This window comes from Cynoglossus semilaevis, chromosome 11, assembly GCF_000523025.1.
Source record: "Cynoglossus semilaevis isolate Cse_v1.0 chromosome 11, Cse_v1.0, whole genome shotgun sequence".
NCBI classification, from domain to species: Eukaryota; Metazoa; Chordata; class Actinopteri; order Pleuronectiformes; family Cynoglossidae; genus Cynoglossus; species Cynoglossus semilaevis.
Genome location: NC_024317.1, coordinates 12,956,321 through 12,974,919, shown reverse-complemented (window position 1 = coordinate 12,974,919; position 18,599 = coordinate 12,956,321). Strand labels below are relative to the sequence as shown.

The window sequence follows — 18,599 nt, the reverse complement described above, 5'->3', positions numbered from 1 at the left end:
TCAGCCCAGGGCATGGGGTAAGACGACGAAATACAGGAATCAGGTGGTTGTATACAGGGTTATACAGGGTCACAACCGGAAAACACTGACAAAAACACTCTCACCTAATAAGCAAGACTTATATTTAAAAAAAAATCAAAAATTAATTTGTGGGCTTGACATTCATTACTACACTACAGTACTACCAAATTTTGATCATTTCGTGTTAATTTTGCTTAAAACTGGAATTTTCAACAGAACTTTTAATCCTGCGGACTATACCTCTGAGGCAAGGACAGGGAGCACCCAAACGGATGGCTGGGACACAGTGGCCAATAGCAATACTGATGGGACAGGTGAGCGCTGGCGGGTGCATTTTTTATTCACCTGCATTACAGAGACCCTTCTGTGTTCTTCAATAAATGTGTCTCTTCAACATTGTATTGGCATTCTGTCAATGGCAGACATTGACAGTCACATTGGTCTGTGTTATTATTTTTGATGCTTTCATTAGCTTGTTGTTGATGTTTAGCTTTTTCCTGGTTTGCTTCAAGTTGCCTTTTGGCTCGTTAAATGATATATAGTTGGTTTGTATGTACCACAAGTTAGGAAATAGATGCACAGTATTTCAAAGCTAGATACAGTTGTACAAAGGTATACAGGTAATGTTTTACGCAGTATTGTATGTGCAGGAAATACCTGTAGGAGCTATATGTTGTCTTTGTACTGTCAAACAAAGGAGAGGAACTTTTAGTATTATAAAAGGAAGTTGGGAGTGGCACAAAAGTATGTGAGGGTGATTTTTACAGTTGGAGTGAGAAATGGGATACGTTTAAGTGTGAAGCTGCATCGGGGATTAGCTGAAGTCCCTTTTGGTTTGCAGAGATAAAAGACAGGTTGAAATTGCACTTTTTTAAAATTTACAAAATGTTTTTTGAAATTTACACATTTTAATCTGTGGTGAGAAAATGAAGCAGGTGGAGAGAGCCTGAAAACAAATTGTCTGCACAAATTGTCAGTAAAAAGGAGAAATATATGTGTGTAAATACAAGTTACACAAATGAGCAAATCCTGGTATGAAGCAAGTAGCACTATATTAAAGGTAGGGAGGGAATCTGAAAAAAGAAGAGTTGAAGATGCTGAACATTTCTTAGTGGAATGTCATGCAATACATCAAGCTGTATTTAAACTTCATACATGTTTGTCTTCCAGTTGCCTGGAAGAATACCCTGGAAGACTGGGCAGCTGAGGACTGGAATGAGGATGTTGGTGTGAGTTGAACTGAAAGCACTATGTTTTCTGTGCATGTTTTGTTTTGCAAATTACAACTCTATTTCTTATATGTTACAACAGCTCTCTGACACTAAAGTATTTACCTCCTCTTGTGCACCTTCGACTAAAGATTACGTCACACCTGGGCAAAGGTCTGTATTTCTTATACACATCTCCCTGGTGTTTTTCTTAAGTAAAACCAAATCCTAAGGGAGACAGATATTTCAGGAGGGGCATCAGGCATAACATCTGTCCCCTAACAATATGGTTATGGTGTACTGCTGTATAACACGAAACATACAGAAATGATATTTGATCCCTATAATGACAAATTGGTATCTGTATATAATATATAATATAGTAGTTGTGTTGTCATCTGTGAAGATCACTAGGTGACTGAACTCTGTCTTTGCTCTAGTCTGGACCTCACCTCTATAATGAAGATTGCGGTTGACGGAAGAGAACCACCTTCCTCGTCCCAGAGTTTGGTGTTTACCAACTCTCAGCATCACCAGCCGACTCCGAGCTGCAACACCACCACCAACACCAGCTACGCACATGCTGCTCTGGTAGAGACTCTTTCATTAAGCTAATGTTTTTCTTAGGCATCACATAAGAAGTGACTATCTTGATCACCTTCTTTGCTGTAGTCATGAAATATGTGATAAGAAGACATCTCTCATTGTCCTTGTACCATCATGTGTATCTTCTTATACCTACTGCAGTCATCAGTTCTGGGAGCAGGATTTGGGAAACTGACTCAGGCCAAAACAATTCAGCCCAGCCCTGGAGCTCATTTACTGGAGCAGCTAAAGGCTCCTGGACTGGGTCCTCTATCCTCAGCCCAGGCCACTTCCCCTGCTGTCACCCAGAGAAACAACATTTCCATGGGCCGACTGCTGGGCCAGGAAGGATCTGCACCGGCACCTTCATCCTCGAGCTGGGACATGAAGGATTCAGAGCCCAACCCAACCTCATTGTCCTCACAGTTCAGCCGTTAGTAAATTAACCGTAAACATTTGAAGTGTTGCCAGTGATCCAATATTAGATATGGATAGTCGCCTAGTTGCAAAATGAATGTATCTCCTTCAAAATGATGGGCCTGTTTTTAAATGACAGAACCTTTTCAGAAAAGCAAAGTTCCTTATCATTAAAGCTAAAGGTGTCACTTCTCAAGGTGAGTTTAGATCGTTTACTATGCAGAAATAGCCATTTCTAAAAGATAACTAAAATTTAGCACATTATTAACCAAATCTAAGAAAAACGTGTGATACAAATTACTGGTTGTTAGATTAGAAAATAGCTAAAAGTCAAAAATACAAGTATAGCTTGAGGAAAAATAGTTGTCTGAATGCAGTTTCAATTTTTTTTTACAAATTGCCATTGAACTATCAAAAAACTAATCATAAAGGCCCATAAATTATAATCGTATGTTCCCTTTCTAATTTTTAAATTTAAAATTAGGTAGCCTCTCACATAAGCCTTCTTTGTCCATGATGCGTTGTAGCAAGTGTCCATGCATGAAAACATTTTACATTTACCTTAGGGATGATTTTACTAACTCCTTCTTTTTGTCTGCAGGTGAATTTGGCCTGCAACCTGAGCCATCTGTAGTGCTGAGCCAGCTAAGGCACAACGGCACCTCCTTGCCTCTTGCTCGTCAGCCTAGTCCGCCGCTGCATCCCCAAGCAACCTCTGCTTCAGCTTCGCCTGCTCCCCAGCTCATGACTGTTGTTGGTGTCAAAACCAATGCTCCCAATACAGGGCTGGACCCTCAAAATGGTCAGGGCACGCCACAGCAGCTGCAGCAGCGGGCACAGCTCAAAAGCCAGAAACGAAGGATACCTCCTACATCAAAGGTAGTGGTATTCTCAATATTAGTCCTTCTTTAAATTAACATTGCTACTACATTAGACATATAGTAATGTTGCTGTCATGTCTCGCACTCATCTCACACACAAACCTCAGTGGTTCCTCTGGGTTCCAGTCCCACATACTTGGCACCTACCTGTGGGCACCAGATCTGCTGTTTATTTTGACATTACAAACCATGACCGCCACCAAATAACCAAGCCTTGTGGTCTACTTCCTACCGACTGTAGTTCACTCCTCTTCTGTAAACTAGTGGAGAGAAGCAAAGCAGAGTGAAGTAAAAGACACATGGAAAAAAAACAGAAGTCCGGCCAACAGTCAAACTGGCATTTATGAAAAAAGAAATTGTGGAAATGTGGATTCATGAACTGTCAGTGTTTTAAAATCATGTCCTCCGGCAGATTCCATCCACGGCAGTTGAGATGCCTGGCTCAGCTGATGTACCTGGTCTAAACCTCCAATTTGGAGCGTTAGACTTTGGATCAGAGTCGGCCCTGCCAGAGTTTGGTGTTGTGGACAATTGTGTGAGTGCAGCGTCAAGGGAGTCCACTCCGACCCCTGCCTCAGCACCTTCTGCACCAGTACCAGGAATACAGTGCCCCACAAGCCTGTACTCAAAACCAGTCAGGTACTTTTGTCTCTGCTGACTATGTACAACTTGTGTTTTCAGCTATTTGCCTATATCACCTTTTAATCTTCATTTGCCAAAGCTTGTCTTAACAAATCATTTTCTGGTGTTTACGTCGACTAATGTCATTGTCAAACTGAATACTTGCAAGTACTAATGGGCAAGTATTATTGAGTTACCCTAATGTACTTTTTTTTATATATAAAACAGTGTTTAGTCTCTGGAGCAGCCAGAGATCTTTATACAGTGTGGACAAAATTCCAAATGCAAACCTAGAATTAATATCCTTGGCACTTTACAACCAAATAGATACACCAATAAATCTCATGACTAAAATGATGGTCTTTTCTTTAAACTATTTCTTAGGTCAAGTACATAGTTGTGTTTATTGATATATAATCCTCTTCCCCTGCCAGCAGGTGGTACAAAGTACACATCTGAAAGAGCTTCCTGTGCCTTTGGCTTTAACTCATTCATTGCATTCATTCTTGTGACCTGTGACATCTGTTCTCTTCCTGTTGTTTTTCTACAGTGAGTCTCATGGCAGTCCTCCGACCGTTTCCCTTCCTCCGCCCCTGTCCTCATCTGAGCCAGCTTATCATCTGTCCTCAGCACCATTGTCAAGTTTTACCTCCTCCTCCTTAGGAGCTACCAATGCCAATAGTGCACCCTTGTCTTCTTTGCCGACCTCCACCACCAGCTCCTCTTCCTTCTCCTCTTCTTCCTCCATACCGTCCCCCTTCTCCACGGTGGGTGGGACTTACGACGGGACCATGTACACTCACACGCGCCTGACTTTTTCCCAAGGCAAAGAGGTCACAGGGCCGGTCATGGTGAGTGACGATCACAGTCACAGTTTGAAGAGTAAAGATACATACTGAATTATTCTTCTTTCTTATAATCACTTCTCTTCTTTATCCCCAGAATGGTTTGAATGGTGTAAGGACCTGTGCTTCATTAGACAGTAGGTTATTTGTGACTAACTTGAATTTTTCCATTCCATGAGGTCTATTAATTTCTCTATTGTGACGCTTTTCTGCAGTGATTGTGTTTAAAGACTTCTCCCTTCTTCTTAGCTTCTTTAGTGTCATCTTCATCAAAACCTGAGGCACCGTCGCTAAACATCAGCACCAATTGCATTCCTACACCCTCTGCCCACGTTCCCCCCACCCTTCCTGCACACAGTTCCACCTCTCTGTCTAGTCTGGTACAAGACCTCCCCTCAGCCAGTCAGCTTATTTCACTAAACAGGTGAGAGAAAAAAGTCACGTACAGTATGAAAATGGTTTCTTGTGTGTACATTGTAAATGAACACCTGTTGACTGTTATGTCTCTTTTTTTTTACTCCATAGTCATGTCAGCAGTCTCTCCTCAGTTTCAGCTCTGTGCTCCAGCTCTGCTTCTGTAAGTACCCAGGGTTCATACAGGTGCTTTAAACTTGTACACCACATCTGTCAAACTCACTCCAGCCTGTCACCTCATTTTACCAGAGCTTAACACACATGTAGTTGTTCTAAATGAACCTCCATTTTAGAGTCTATGCTGATGTTGTGGATTGATTAAATGTAGTCTGTTCACATTCAGTGTTCCTGGTGAGAGTATTCTCAGATAATGTTTTAAACAGTTTGTGCATTGAGTTTTAAAATGTGACATGAATTCTTACAAATCTTTGTAGAGGAGCTCTAAGTTAAATGTACTTGACTTTAACATGAGGAAACCCCTAACTCTTTCTATCAATGTCCCTCAGCACACCAGTGGAGATGCAATTTCCCTAGTGCCCTCCTGTGGCTCATACACATCCTCGCAGCCCTCGGCTTCAGCGCTCCACCTGGCTCACAACAGCAGCAACAGTAGCAGCAGCAACAGCGGCATCAGCCACATGAGCAACATGCCCAACATGTCCAACATGGGCAGCAATATGAGCAGTGCAGTGGGTGGAATGACTGGACCTCACTCTGTTACCACCACTGCCAGCAGCACAGTGATGGGCCTTGGCTCCAATGGAGCTCTGGTCACGTCCAATCTCTCTGCACAGAGGGCCACAGCTCTGCTCTCCTCCTCCACTGGTACATGAAAACACACCAGATAATGTTCAGTTGTATGTGTGACACTAATGACCATAATGTCAGCAGTCTGTTGAATCTCTGGAAATAAACATGTTTAATCTATTTAGGCAAGATTTTAAAAAATATATATATTGATGATGTGTTACATTTTTAAAAAAAAAAAAAAATATTGATGATGTGTTACATTTTAAAAAAAGTAAATCTTTGTTCTGGTGAGTGAGGTATCAGAGGTAGGAGTAAGAAATCAGAAGAACGGACAACGCCAAAGTGTAAATAGATTTAAAACATGCTTATTTACATTAATGCCTGTTTGCTTTCTAAAACATAATTTAATGTTTAAGGATTTTGTTTGGTTCCATGTTCCAATTAGTTCTCAGTATTTACTCCACAGAAATAAATCTGCTTGTTAACCATGGCTGTTAAATAACCTGCAAGCACGAGAAGTGTTTCTTCTTCTAAAAGAACTAATTTGTGCTCTTATTAGGTAAAGCCCCCCCTAACCTGTCCCAGGGAGTCCCCCCATTAGTGCCCAACCAGTACATCATGGGCCCAGGTGGGCTTCTGCCAGCATACCCAGTAGGTACATTTAGGATCTAGTCATCATTGCCATTGGTTTTATTTTTCTCAGCTATTTTCAGGGATCTAGTCATCATTGCCATTGGTTTTTTTTTCTCAGCTATTTTCACTCTTTTGTATCCCACAGCATATTTATGGCTATGAGGATCTTCATGTGCTGCAGTCCAGACTTCCAATGGTGAGTCACTACATCACACTTACTGTGTAGTAGATGTTTTAACCTGAATGTACTTTAAATCTTTGTAGCTGAGGTTATCATAGGAATGGTAGTGTGATGTTATGAGGCGTGGACCAATAAGAGCCCTCATCAGTCAGACAGGACAGGGAACCACCTGTCTGTTTTAAAATAAGGTCACTGGTTTGCAAGTTCAAACTCTGGTTGATCTGTATGGAGTGAGAGAACCAGTACTCGGCTTCTTCCCACAGCCCAAAAATATGCTCACCAGGGGTGTAGGTTGATTGGACACTGTAAGTTGACTAAAGGTATGAATGTACAGGGTTAAACCATAAATAATGGATGAATGGGAGTTACAGTAGACTAATTCCTCCATTTATTTTTACAATCAATGTTCCAAAAACACATTTATTTTGGTAAGGAAATATAAAAAAATTAGCTAAATTGAAGATAGAATAACAAAGCCCATGGACAATAATCTTATTCCTGTGAATTTCTATTCTGTTTCCTGTTTCTATGATGACAAGAAATGTATCTATGTGTAAATGGATGTTCTAAAAATAAAACGAAAAATCCTCATGTTTGGCCAAGAAATAGCTACAAACCTCGTATGCCCAAGTAGCCAAGGGATTCATACTTTAGAAACTATTTGAAATATCTTAAGGTAGCCACAAATATATATAAAAAAATCCAAACGCATAGCATGAGGTGAAAATAATACAATGGCCTTCATGTTGTATAAAATCACAGCTGAAAAATGTGCTCATGTTCAGGGAGAATGTTAAAACCTTGGTCTCCTGTTCTGATGCCAAAATTAGCGGCCGGAGTTTATAACACATAATATTGTATCATATCATGTAATCATCACTGTTAGAGCAATATATTAAAATAAAAAATGACTAAGTTATACTGTATTATTATACACTGAAAATGTAATACTGTTTAGTAGATCAAAACTAAACCAGTTGACCTACTATGATCACTCTCACAAGTTTATTTTATTCAGTGACAAAAATATAATTTATTGTTTCCTCAGTCTTTGTTAACAGTTCCTTTCCTCATCCTGTCTGTATTTTCTTTCTAGCCCTCTTTGCAGGATTATTATGGAATCACATTCCCTGGCCCCACAGTGACTCTGTCTGGAAGAGATGGGAACCTTGCCAACAATCCCTACTCAGGTCAGCAGCCCGGCTTCATCCTGTCTTCTCAGTCTTCCAGAGACCCAGAGTTTGGAGTATGTTTATATCCCGTCTCTCATTCTCTTACAGGTGAAGTCACAAAGTTTGGCAGAAACGACTCCACCTCTCCAGCTCCGCCAACCAGCCTAGCTGGCCCTCAGCCTTCTCAGGCACCGAGCCAAGGTCAGAACCAGAACCAGCCTCAAGCCCAGCCTCAACCACCGGGTCAGCCGCAGCATCACAACAGCCAGCAGGCTTTTCTGCCTGCTGGCTACAGCTACACAGGCCTGCCATATTACCCTGGAGTGGCAGGCGCTGTGCCCAGTGCTGCTGCCTTCCAGTACGGTCCAACGATGTTTGTTCCTCCTGGAGGCCCAGGCCCGGCTTCAGCCAAGCAGCACAGCATGAGTCTGGGTCTGGGGAACCCTTCAGCAGGTCCTTTTCAGCAGCAAACCCAGCAGCAGCCAAGTAGTTACAGCCAGCACACCTTCAGCTCAGGTTGATGTCTTTAACTTTACTCAACACAGAACCAAGACATTTTAGGAACAACCTAAAACTTCAGTACCTGCAATGATTTGTGTGTTTGCAGGGTATGAGGATCTGACAGCGGGACCGGCTGGAGTGGACTACAGTAAAGGATACAACTCATCTTTACAGGCACAAGCCAAACCTACTGCTGCTGGGCCAGGGAAAGGTGAGAGGAAAAAAAGCATCATTCTTCTTTCATCTTAATTTATCCTGTCCCGGTGAAGCATGGTACACATGGTAACGCATGTACACATGGTAATGTCCACAAGCACAGCCAACTACGTGACCATGACGTAACTAGGCCTGCATACAGTGTCAGCATAGCTTTAAGACTTGACCTGTCAAAAAAAAAAAACATGACCGTGATTATTTCGTTTTATATCAGGATCATTTGCTCTTATAGCTGTTGTTTGTTTCTGTTGTCGCTGCTCTGATAGGAGTTTCAGTGACCTCCAGTAACTCAGGAGTGCCTGACATCAGTGGAAGTGTTTACAACAAGACGCAGGTAACGTTCAGACTGGAATTCACACAAATTAAAAATTTAAACGCTATTTTGGATTTTGACTTTTCTTCTCCCGTCTGTCTTCAGTCTTTTGATAAGCAGGGTTTCCATGCAGGAACTCCTCCACCCTTCAGCCTGCCTACAGCCCTGGGTGGCCCCGGCCCTCTGAACCCAGGAGCTGCTCCTGGAGGATTTGCCACGGCTCCGTTCCTCCACATCCTGCCTCACCAGCAACCTCACTCACAACTGCTGCACCATCATCTCGCTCATGATGGCCAGGTAACGTAGAGGCATGCACATAACAACATCAGCTGCTCTAGCTGTGACATTCAGTTTGTACAAATTAACTAATAAAATAAATATAGCTAAAGGCTCCCCTAAAAGGGTTTAAACTTAGCTTAAGTCACAGATTAAGCTATAAGTGAGTCAGAAAAAGCTCAGTGGTTGCAACCTTTTTTGGCTCGTCACTTTGACGTCACAAATATCTGGTGACCGCAGCATTAGAAAGTGCTGTTTGAAGCTTCTTCACTGCTAAACTTATTTTGCTGAACTTCAGATTTCTTCATCAACTCTGTGTCTGTTGCTCCTGCTCCATTCAGGGTGTTCAGAGCCAGCGTGGTCAGTCGGGCAGCCTTCAGCAGAAGACCCAAGTGAACAAGTCCACTTATGGCAGTTCGCCCTACTGGGCCAGTTAAGCTGTGACCTTCGTTTATGTGCGCTTGCATGAACACACAAACACACACACACACACGTGTGTGTGTGTGTTTGTGTGTGTATCCGTTGGACGACGGAGAGGCAACAAAGGTTTTACAACACAAGCTAAAACACACACTACCACCCTACCCCTCCACTCCCCTCTCCTCTGTATATTCCACTTTTCAAATTTATGGCTGTTGTATGTAAAGTGTATTTATGTATGTATTTATACAGTATATATGTATTGGTAGTACATAAAATGTGGTTTTTCTGACATTTTGTTTTATTTTGAAGGACATTTTCTTTCAAATAAGGGGAATGCTTAGATGAAGTTGATAAATATACTTGAACATAAGCATCATGTGATGTGGATTTGTTTTTTGTATGCATACAATTACTGAGAATGGTGTACGTAGATTTGACACATCATTTTCACGTGGAAAAGGCCTTTTTTATTTTAGAAGAATAACGTTTTTGTAAGTTTTGGTCTCCTAAAAGTCCTTGGATTTGATGTCATTTTAACATTGTTTAATCCTTGTTGTCCAAATTAAAACTTCTGAACTGTTTGTGTGCTTCCTGTGATATGTTCACCACTGGAGAGATGGAGCTGAACCCAGCAGTCAGCTGATGAGGACAGAGGAGACATGTATGTCAGTTTAGAGTGAACTATTCACTCATACTGAAAAGAAAAACAGTCTACAAAAGCACAAACCACTGTTCCACCTTGTGGCCCCACAAAGGAATTGAAGGAACCTATACATATTGAAGTGGTATGTGTACACCCTTTGTGTAACCTCCTCTGTTCAGCCATCTAAAAATGAGGCCAGTTTTACAATGTCTAATCAGGTACAGTACATTTATTTGTAAACCCCATGATCACAAAACTTATTCATCCTCAATGGACATGATTTGTTGATTTTTATTTTTTTTTCTAGATGGAGAACAGGAACTTCCAACTGACAAGACATCATTTCCTGAAAATCTTTACAGATTTATTGGTGGGAATAGTCGTAATGTAGACAAACTACATAGCCGTCTTTTGGAGCTGCTGGCTCTTCATGTTGATCTTCTGCCCCAGTGAACCAGGTACTGTCCATCTGTCCTAGACTTAAAAATATAAACAAATTCTAAAACCTTCACTGTATGCAAATGTATTGAGTACTTACTCAGTTACTTTTTAAAAGTAAGGTGAAACTTGAAACAAACAAGTATTTTCCTTTTTTTAATCACAAAGTTATTGTCCTTACTGCTGATAGTCTCTATAAAAAACCTAAAATATTCCTTTAGTGAAACCCAGTCTTACAGGGATCTACTCCGGGAGCGACAGCTGTTCTTGCAGTGACAGAGGCCTCTGTTGGCTGAAGCAGCTATGGAGGCCTGGTCCACTTTGTAGGAGATGGAATTGTAGAAGATGAGGTTGCTGTGACCAGGATCCTGGTCACTGCCTGATAGAGAACTGCTGTCATCACAGCCCAGACCACAGCAGAAGCAGAACAACAGAGGTGTGAGTTTGTTCCTATCAGGAAGTGTTAAGTCTCCATGTGAGGATGGGAAATGTCTGGGACCTCCTTCAGAAGGAGGTAGAAGGTTAATGCAGCTGGTGCCCGTCTCCATAGGCAGACTAAGGTTGTGGTGAATGCTGTTTCCATCATCTCTGTGTGTATTTGCTGCTGCAGCAGTTTCTCCTTCACCGTCCAAGACGTCCCTGTCCTCCTGGGGATCTTTAGGCTTAGGTACCTGCTCCTCTCCGTCAGCCACCTCCCTTTTCCCAAGCCTGTCTGAGCTGACAGCGAGGAACCTCAGGACCACCAGGTTGATAAAAGCTCCCATGATTGTCAGTCCCACCAGTATGTACATGAGGGTAAAGGCCACGTACGTTGGCTGCCTCTGGAGAGCATCTGTCTTCTGCAGGGCTACAAAATCTCCAAAGCCAATGGTGGTGAGTGTGGTGAAACAATAGTAGTATGCGTTGAAGAAGGACCAGTCTTCAAAATGTGAAAAGGCTGCGGCTCCAACACAAAGAGCGCTCGCACACGACAACAGTCCGACCACTACCATGTTCCCCATGGACACCTCTACCTTCTGTAGACCCAGACTCTGCTTAGTTCTCCTCAGCAGGCACCGTACTAAAGTATTGATCCTCTCTCCAAGGCTCTGGAACATGACCAGTGTCAGGGGGATGCCTAGGGTTGCGTAGAACACACAGAAGGCCTTACCAGCATTGGTCCGAGGAGCAGCATGGCCATAACCTACAAAGGTCACAGAGGTTTTAGGTCATGCACATAGCCGAGGGTCAACTGCTCCCTTTTTGCTATAAGAATATACAAAAATAAATTGTAATGTTGCACAAGAAAAAAAACACTATACCTTTAGCTTTGGAGACAAGTGATTGTCCATTGGATGTAGGAAACACTACAGTACAGACCAATCTGGGATCAAAGCTACACCAGCTGGAGTCATTAAAAATGGGCTTTAACATTTCTCCATGTTTGTACAAGTCAGATTTAAAAACACCTATATTCTCAATTTATTTTAAACCATTATTTACATTCTCCTTTTAGACACGTTGTTTTGTGTTTGTGACAAAAGCACTTTAAGTTCCATTATAAACAGCAACTTTGTCTGTTTACTCCTGAAAAACGAGAAACGAAAAAAGAGAGAATACAGACAGAGGGCAACATCACTGATGATGCTCTCATCCTTAAAAATGTATAACTATTATAAAAATATAAAAATAATAAAAATATATTATAAATAAATATCTTTAGCAGACTTCCGGAACAGTACACACACTCACACACAGACAACTCTTACCTATAGTGGTGATTACAGTGATGACAAAGTAAAAGGCTCCACTAAACTTCCACTGGCTGCCTCCCCTGTGTGGCTCTGACAACAGAACCACTCTCTCCAGCTCTCTGAAGTCCTCCTCGGTTAAACCATACTTTGTGATTAGCTCGTCCAGCTTCTGCTCCAAGACTTTCCCCCTTAGGGTCTCACTCTGAGCCTCCAAGGCTTGGAAAACTGTGGCTCCCACAAGAAGATAGAGAATGATGGAGATAATGAGGCACAGGGTCCTGATGTTTTGCGTCTTCATCCTCAGCTCCAGTGCAAATCCACAAGACACACAGGAGAATCATTCTTGTGCGTGTGTGCGTGTGGTGTGTGTGTATGTTTCCCCATTCACTGTGTGCAGCTCTAGGATTACTGTACTAATGTAGGTTGCGTGTTGAAACTGTAGCCTAATGTGTGATGTATGTGTGCAGGTTATCTGAGCTCAGCGGCTGGCAGCACTGAGACTTTCCACACCAGGTTATTGTAGCCCTGCTGACCCCTGACCACATGACTGTCATCTACAAACGCAAGTTCAAGTCTACTCCCGACAACGGTAAAAGAACAGTGTGATGTCTGCAGATGAAAGGTTAAGTATGTAAATATAAATACATAAACACATACATGCATATGATATACATTCATTACAGTATATTATGCTGTTTTTATCCATAATAAAACCTCCTTTAATTCACCTTTTAACAGATCTGCTAAATGTGGCATCAATTGCACTTTAACTGTTTCACCTGGGTGTGTAAATAAAGTCATAAAGTCTTTATTTATTTAACTTTCTATAAATCTTTCTATAACTGACATTAGTTAATCTGTAAACCCTCTTGAAATTAAATGTTCTACAAATTCAAAAACAACAACCTGGAAGTAACATGTTTAAGTCAAGATTTAACAAAAGTTAACTACTAATTTTTTTTTTACAAATATATTAAAGCACATGTTTTAAATGTAACCATTTTGACTGTGTTTTGATGTTACATAGTTGGACACATTTGCTATATTTATGTCTGTCTTTAATATATTTCCCTTACTTTCAATTATTATAAACTTCTTCTGTCATAAATACATCAATGAATACATAAATTAATACATTACATAAAGGTATCTATGAAAGGTGGCACTGAAATATATACAGTATATATATATGGTATATAATATGTGTGTGTATATGTACCTTCAGTTATTGCTCAGATTGTTCACTCAACATTAACTTAAACAAGTAAACAGTGTCTTCTTATTCAAGCTCCGCCCCGTCTATCCCACAGTAAAGTACTTCTTGTTTTCCCTTTTTTTCCATTAACAGAGCCATAAAGACACACATGCCTGTCATTAACATATACATTTATGGCCTCCTCCTCCTCCCCCTCCTCCTCCTCCTCCTGAATCCATACGATAAACTGAGCCGTTACAGAAACAGCACAGTGATATTGAGATGTTTTGTCGCTTAGACAGCCATAAAAAAGTCAAACTGACGGCTTTTACAGAGGTTTTCTGATGCTCATCAATTCTCTATCCACGCTGTAATGTGTTTTATCAGATGGACTTGTCTGCATGGTGGGTTTTACATGTATTTTATCGTTGACAGGAAGACATTACAGAAAGAAAATCTATTAAGTGAAGTTGTATAGAGTCATCTGCAGTGTTGGCCATGTTACCTTTAAAAGGTAATTAGTTATAGTTACTAGTTACCTCTCCCAAAAAGGAACCGAGTAAGTAAGTGAATTACTACCCTTTAAATTAACTAATTACTTAAGAAAGTAACTGTTGCCTTATGTTTTATTTATTTAAATATGTCTAAAATTAGATTTTAGTATTTAGTATTTTCTTTATAACAAAAATACAATTTAACAATATGAACTATTTGTATATGCCTTAAAATACGTAGCTTTGTCTTTTAATGGTTAAAATTCAGAAAAAATATATAATTTTCAATGTCAACTATTGATCAAAAGCAACATACTATACTAATAAGATTCTTATTAGTAAGTCTTCAAAACTAAAAGGTTCTCAAAAATAAATAATAATAAATAAAAATAATAGCAATGACCTTTGGTTAAAATGGTTAAAATGGTTAAAATTCAGAAAAAAATAACTTTTTGGTACGTCAAAACAATGCCCAATAATAACTGAGTGTCCTTCTGACCAGTGACTCTATCTTTAAGAACTTTCTGCATGTGCTTGACACTACCAGAAGAGGGCGTTCGTGTCCGTCACCGTTACAACACTTTCATCACCGTTTTACTGTATTTTGTAGTTGTATATATTAAGATTACTGTTGTTTTGTTTCAGGTTCTACTTTATTGCGCTTATTTTGGGAGAGTTTTGATTTAAATTTCTTTTTTATTAGGCATAAAGCAGTCGGTTTCAAGAAGGTTACACAAGTTGCAATTTTTTTTAATTTTTTTGTTGCTTGCAGGGTAAATTTTAACATCAGACACACATGTTTCTTATGACAAAACATTCTTCATATCTATATATTTACAATTTTTAGGTAATGACTGGCAGGGAAAGGCAGCTGTCAGGCCGGCCCAACTTTGGAGACCTCAGTCACTGATGATGTAGTAGATGATTCCTCCTCACCTCCTCCCATCCCCAGCATTGACATCATGCAGGAACGAAACTGGTAGGGAATTGAAATGATTTGATATTGATATTGTAGGGTTTTCTATAAAGTTCAGAGACACTTTGTTCGTGAACTGTGTTTGATTTGGCAGGGGAGCAAACAAGGATTACAGCTTAATGATTGAGTCACAAATAATTAACTCTAATTATGGGCTTTAGAAATAACTTCAGGAAAAGTCAGAAGCCACATCAAATTGGCAGTTTTTACTGATATACACTTCTGTCCTGCCATATGAACTGTTTTTCTATAATGGGTCAGAAAGTTTAAAACCAACTACAAAAATCTAAATTAATTTTTACAGCAAATTGCACAAAGTAGTTATACCACTATAAATATAAATGAATACCAATAACGCAAATACAGTAAATACATTTTAAATTGATGTAAAAAAACAGGACATTTTTTCAACCCACCTGTTTATTAAGAAGAATATAAATAACAGGGTTGTAGACGGTTGAGGCTTTGGAAAAGCAGGAGGGTATGGTGGCCAGCCTCAGGTCGAACTGCTGCCCTCGGTTGTTGACCACCCAAACGGCAAAGGATGCATAAGGCAGCCAACAGACCAGGAAGCCCAGCACCATGACTACAACCATTCTGGTCACCTCCTTCTCAGCCTTCTGTGTGGAGGCAGACTCAGCCTGGGCCTTAGCTGCCTGGTGATGGAGAAACAGGTTGAAGATCCCAGTGGTACTGTGATAATTAGGTTAAGAAATAAAAACTAGCCAACAGACAGACATAATATTTTAGAATAAAGCATTGTGAATAATCAAAAATGCCTGCAGACGTGTCACTACAGTTTAGTTGGCATTCAGAGCACACGTCTTTGTCATTCCTACTGTTTCAGAAAACGTCCCTCTGCAGTCCTGTTGAGGAAACTCATACCTCACTTAAATAATAGGTTTAAAATTCAGCTTCTTTTAATAACCTGCATTTATTTTGTAGTTGTGATGAACTTTTGAAAATATCATCCCTAAAATTTAAAAGAGCCGGTGACATTAATAGCAAAATAATTTAAAGAACAACGTATTGTATTTTGAGCAGTTTTTCTTACCAGTTTCAGTGTTATCAGCAGCTGTGAATAGCAAAAGACAATGGTGGCAAATGGAACGGCAAAGCAGAAACCAAACAGGAACATGACATAAGACTCGTTGTTGTATTTGTTGTTTGTGGTGTACCAGTCTGGTCCACAAGAACACTGCAAGCCCTCTGGGATATACCTGTACACATTTTTACAAGAATCATAATCAAACATCTTAGCAACCACATTCTGGTAATGAATGAACTGTAGTATTTTCTATTTTGTTTAGTATTCTGATTAGTATCAATCTTACCTGCTCCATCCAAACAGTGGAGGAAGTGAGGCGAAAAGTGCAAACACCCAGGTGAAAAAACAACAAGCTATGGCGTGGTCTGGCTTGAAAACAAAATTACCCAGTGGTTTACAGATGACCAGCCATCTTTCAAATGCTATCACAGCCAGAGACCACAGACTCACCATACCTGGAATGACACAAATACACTGAAGTCCCCATTTCAATTATAATATTCAGTGTATGCAGTATTATTGTAAACTCACCTCCAAGTGTGGCTGCAAAACCCTCAATCTTACATGCCAGTGGTCCAAGGAGAAAATATCTGGCTGCAAAGGAGATGCAGGCAGTGAAGGAGCCCACGCAAGACACAATAAGATTGGCCACAGCCAAATTTACCAGGATGTAGTTGAGATGGGAACGCAACTTCTTGTATTTAGCAGTGCATGCGATGGTGAGGGTGTTAATGAAAGTACCGACCACAAATAAGAAAAACATAAACACTGCCAATGGGTAGAAGACGCCAGGACCTCCCAGATGGTCCTGAGGAACCAGGAAAGGGCTGAGTGATGTGATGTTATTAGTGTCCAAAGTGATGGGTATCCAAAAATGCTCTGGCAACTCCTCACCCCGATTCAGCCTCATGATCTCTGATTGGTTTTTTTTATTACAGTTTAGAAAAAATTAGAAAGTACAGCGTGAAAGACTGCTGTGTTGGCTTCTCAAACAAGGTCAACCTTCTGAAGCAGCGCTTTATAAAGGTCAACCCTCATCCACATTAAGAAGTTAATTGACATGTGAATGGATTAGGCGGGTTATTGGGATTTACATTCCACGTTGTCTCCTTTTGAGAAGGGTTTAAAGCCAATAACACTGGGCACGCAGTTTGTCCAAAAGGTCAACAATGTAAATGACTGCGACTTTGCAGTATATTCAAATAGTAGTAATTTGCATTCATATATCGCTGAGAGAAAAACGTATTAATTACATATACATTTACTTTCCAGATGGTGTACACTGTTCTTAATATGCAAATACTCAAGAGACAGGATAACTCCACTCTCTTAAAGAAGATCACAGCAGTACTTTGTTGGATAATCTGTCTTCTGTCAACCTTTAGTCTGGTAATCCCAGCACTGTAGCCCTCTACTCTTGTCTAATCTAAAGCTGGTTTTACCTGTTTTGTATGTGAAGCAATCACTTTGAATTTCAACTAAGTAAAAATTGGGATCTATCTATCTAAGCAAATTCATATGTAAAGATTCAATTTACCCTGTGGTTAATAATAGACAGCCTTAGATTTCAATCAAGTATTATATTTTGACCAAATTGACTGATTGAAAATGTCTCAAATTTTTATCTGTGTATTTCAATATATATATTCTTAAGACACAGAGCTATAGAACACAACTAAAAGAGGTAAATTTGAATTATAGCTTTACCAGGATTCAAATCAATTGTATTAGACCAGAACAAGTCAGTAGATGAACTAGTTTTGTTGGTGCAAAGTAGGACCTTAGTGTTAAATCGGCTAATCCAGTCATTACAGCTGCTAATCATGTCCAGTCTGTCTTTGGAAAACCCTGCTTTCAGTTAGCTTTAGACTGGATGATCTCCTCCTGCATTATTGAATAAGGATCAAGAAGGATTAACCACTCTGGGACAGGACAATTCAGGTAGAATCCAAAGTAGTATAGTGTATCTATGTGAGTCCCACAATGGTTTACTACATTCACAGAAAACTTTTCAGGGCAAATTGTGTGGAATATATATATGGATGCCAATGGCTGTTACGTCAGAAAGAACCACTTGAGGCATTCCCTTTTAAATGTACAGCCAGAAATAACAAAATAACAATGTATCCTGTTAAAGTATATGAAAGTCCCTTATAATTTGTGTGTGAATATATATAGCCCCACTCAATCTAAGGGTTATATATATAGTATATATGTAATTGATAATAATTAAAGCATTTAAAGACATTTCTCAGGAGTTTCAAGAGAAATTGAAAAATGTTACTAATTTATAGAATGCACAAAAAACATCAAATTATAATTGAACTTGAATGGACACTATTAAGGCTTTGTGAGACTTTAGTTTAGCAAAGCTTGCATTAGGTAAAGAAGTAGGTTGAAATGAGTTGGGCAAAACAGATCCAAGAAGTATTTGATGCAAACATTAATGCTAGGTAGAGAACTTTGTTTATGATGAAGTCCTTTTAATTCATGACAGATAGAATACATATATCACACTTGACATAGTGAAATAAGTATAATATTAATATACTGATAGTTTCATAAATACCATAAGAATTGTATAAATTGGTTGTTCTTAAGGAAAACAACAATTA

At 39.8% G+C, this 18,599-nt stretch overlaps 3 protein-coding genes across 3 annotated transcripts; 1 reads left to right on the top strand and 2 right to left on the bottom strand.

The window, feature by feature from the left end:
* Nucleotides 1-6: 6 nt before the first annotated feature.
* Nucleotides 7-10,038, top strand: LOC103386428 (ubiquitin-associated protein 2). The gene is made up of 22 exons (XM_017036828.2): nucleotides 7-17; nucleotides 238-335; nucleotides 1,192-1,250; nucleotides 1,333-1,403; nucleotides 1,670-1,820; nucleotides 1,977-2,247; nucleotides 2,833-3,110; nucleotides 3,525-3,751; nucleotides 4,284-4,584; nucleotides 4,676-4,715; nucleotides 4,828-5,002; nucleotides 5,104-5,155; nucleotides 5,499-5,817; nucleotides 6,302-6,393; nucleotides 6,521-6,571; nucleotides 7,653-7,746; nucleotides 7,837-8,244; nucleotides 8,336-8,440; nucleotides 8,712-8,779; nucleotides 8,864-9,055; nucleotides 9,376-9,492; nucleotides 9,539-10,038. Exons 1-21 carry the CDS (start codon nucleotides 13-15, stop codon nucleotides 9,469-9,471), a joined length of 3,153 nt encoding a protein of 1,050 aa, XP_016892317.1. The 5' UTR covers nucleotides 7-12; the 3' UTR covers nucleotides 9,472-9,492; nucleotides 9,539-10,038.
* LOC103386427 (potassium channel subfamily K member 15-like) lies at nucleotides 9,551-12,741 on the bottom strand. Its single transcript, XM_025060403.1, has 2 exons — nucleotides 12,287-12,741; nucleotides 9,551-11,721 (listed from the first exon to the last, which is right to left on the bottom strand). The coding sequence occupies exons 1-2, from the start codon at nucleotides 12,567-12,569 to the stop codon at nucleotides 10,772-10,774; spliced, it is 1,233 nt and encodes a 410-aa protein (XP_024916171.1). The 5' UTR covers nucleotides 12,570-12,741; the 3' UTR covers nucleotides 9,551-10,771.
* A 1,610-nt stretch (nucleotides 12,742-14,351) lies between these two features.
* opn1sw2 (opsin 1 (cone pigments), short-wave-sensitive 2) lies at nucleotides 14,352-17,388 on the bottom strand. Its single transcript, XM_008320658.3, has 5 exons — nucleotides 16,516-17,388; nucleotides 16,271-16,439; nucleotides 15,991-16,156; nucleotides 15,353-15,592; nucleotides 14,352-14,936 (listed from the first exon to the last, which is right to left on the bottom strand). Exons 1-5 carry the CDS (start codon nucleotides 16,892-16,894, stop codon nucleotides 14,835-14,837), a joined length of 1,056 nt encoding a protein of 351 aa, XP_008318880.1. The 5' UTR covers nucleotides 16,895-17,388; the 3' UTR covers nucleotides 14,352-14,834.
* Between the last annotated feature and the right edge of the window lie 1,211 nt (nucleotides 17,389-18,599).

Excerpts from the sequence above, each read along its gene's own strand:
- opn1sw2 (XM_008320658.3), bottom strand. The coding sequence starts at position 16,894 with ATGAGGCTGAATCGGGGTGAGGAGTTGCCAGAGCATTTTTGGATACCC. Across the intron at positions 15,593-15,990 it reads TGCTGATAACACTGAAACTG|GCAGCTAAGGCCCAGGCTGA; the intron begins GTAAGAAAAACT and ends CTCCATCACCAG. Across the intron at positions 14,937-15,352 it reads ATATTCTTCTTAATAAACAG|TTTCGTTCCTGCATGATGTC; the intron begins GTGGGTTGAAAA and ends ATTCCCTACCAG.
- LOC103386428 (XM_017036828.2), top strand. Across the intron at positions 8,245-8,335 it reads CCAGCACACCTTCAGCTCAG|GGTATGAGGATCTGACAGCG; the intron begins GTTGATGTCTTT and ends GTGTGTTTGCAG. Across the intron at positions 9,056-9,375 it reads ATCTCGCTCATGATGGCCAG|GGTGTTCAGAGCCAGCGTGG; the intron begins GTAACGTAGAGG and ends TGCTCCATTCAG.
- LOC103386427 (XM_025060403.1), bottom strand. The coding sequence starts at position 12,569 with ATGAAGACGCAAAACATCAGGACCCTGTGCCTCATTATCTCCATCATT. Across the intron at positions 11,722-12,286 it reads CACTGTAATCACCACTATAG|GTTATGGCCATGCTGCTCCT; the intron begins GTAAGAGTTGTC and ends TGACCTTTGTAG.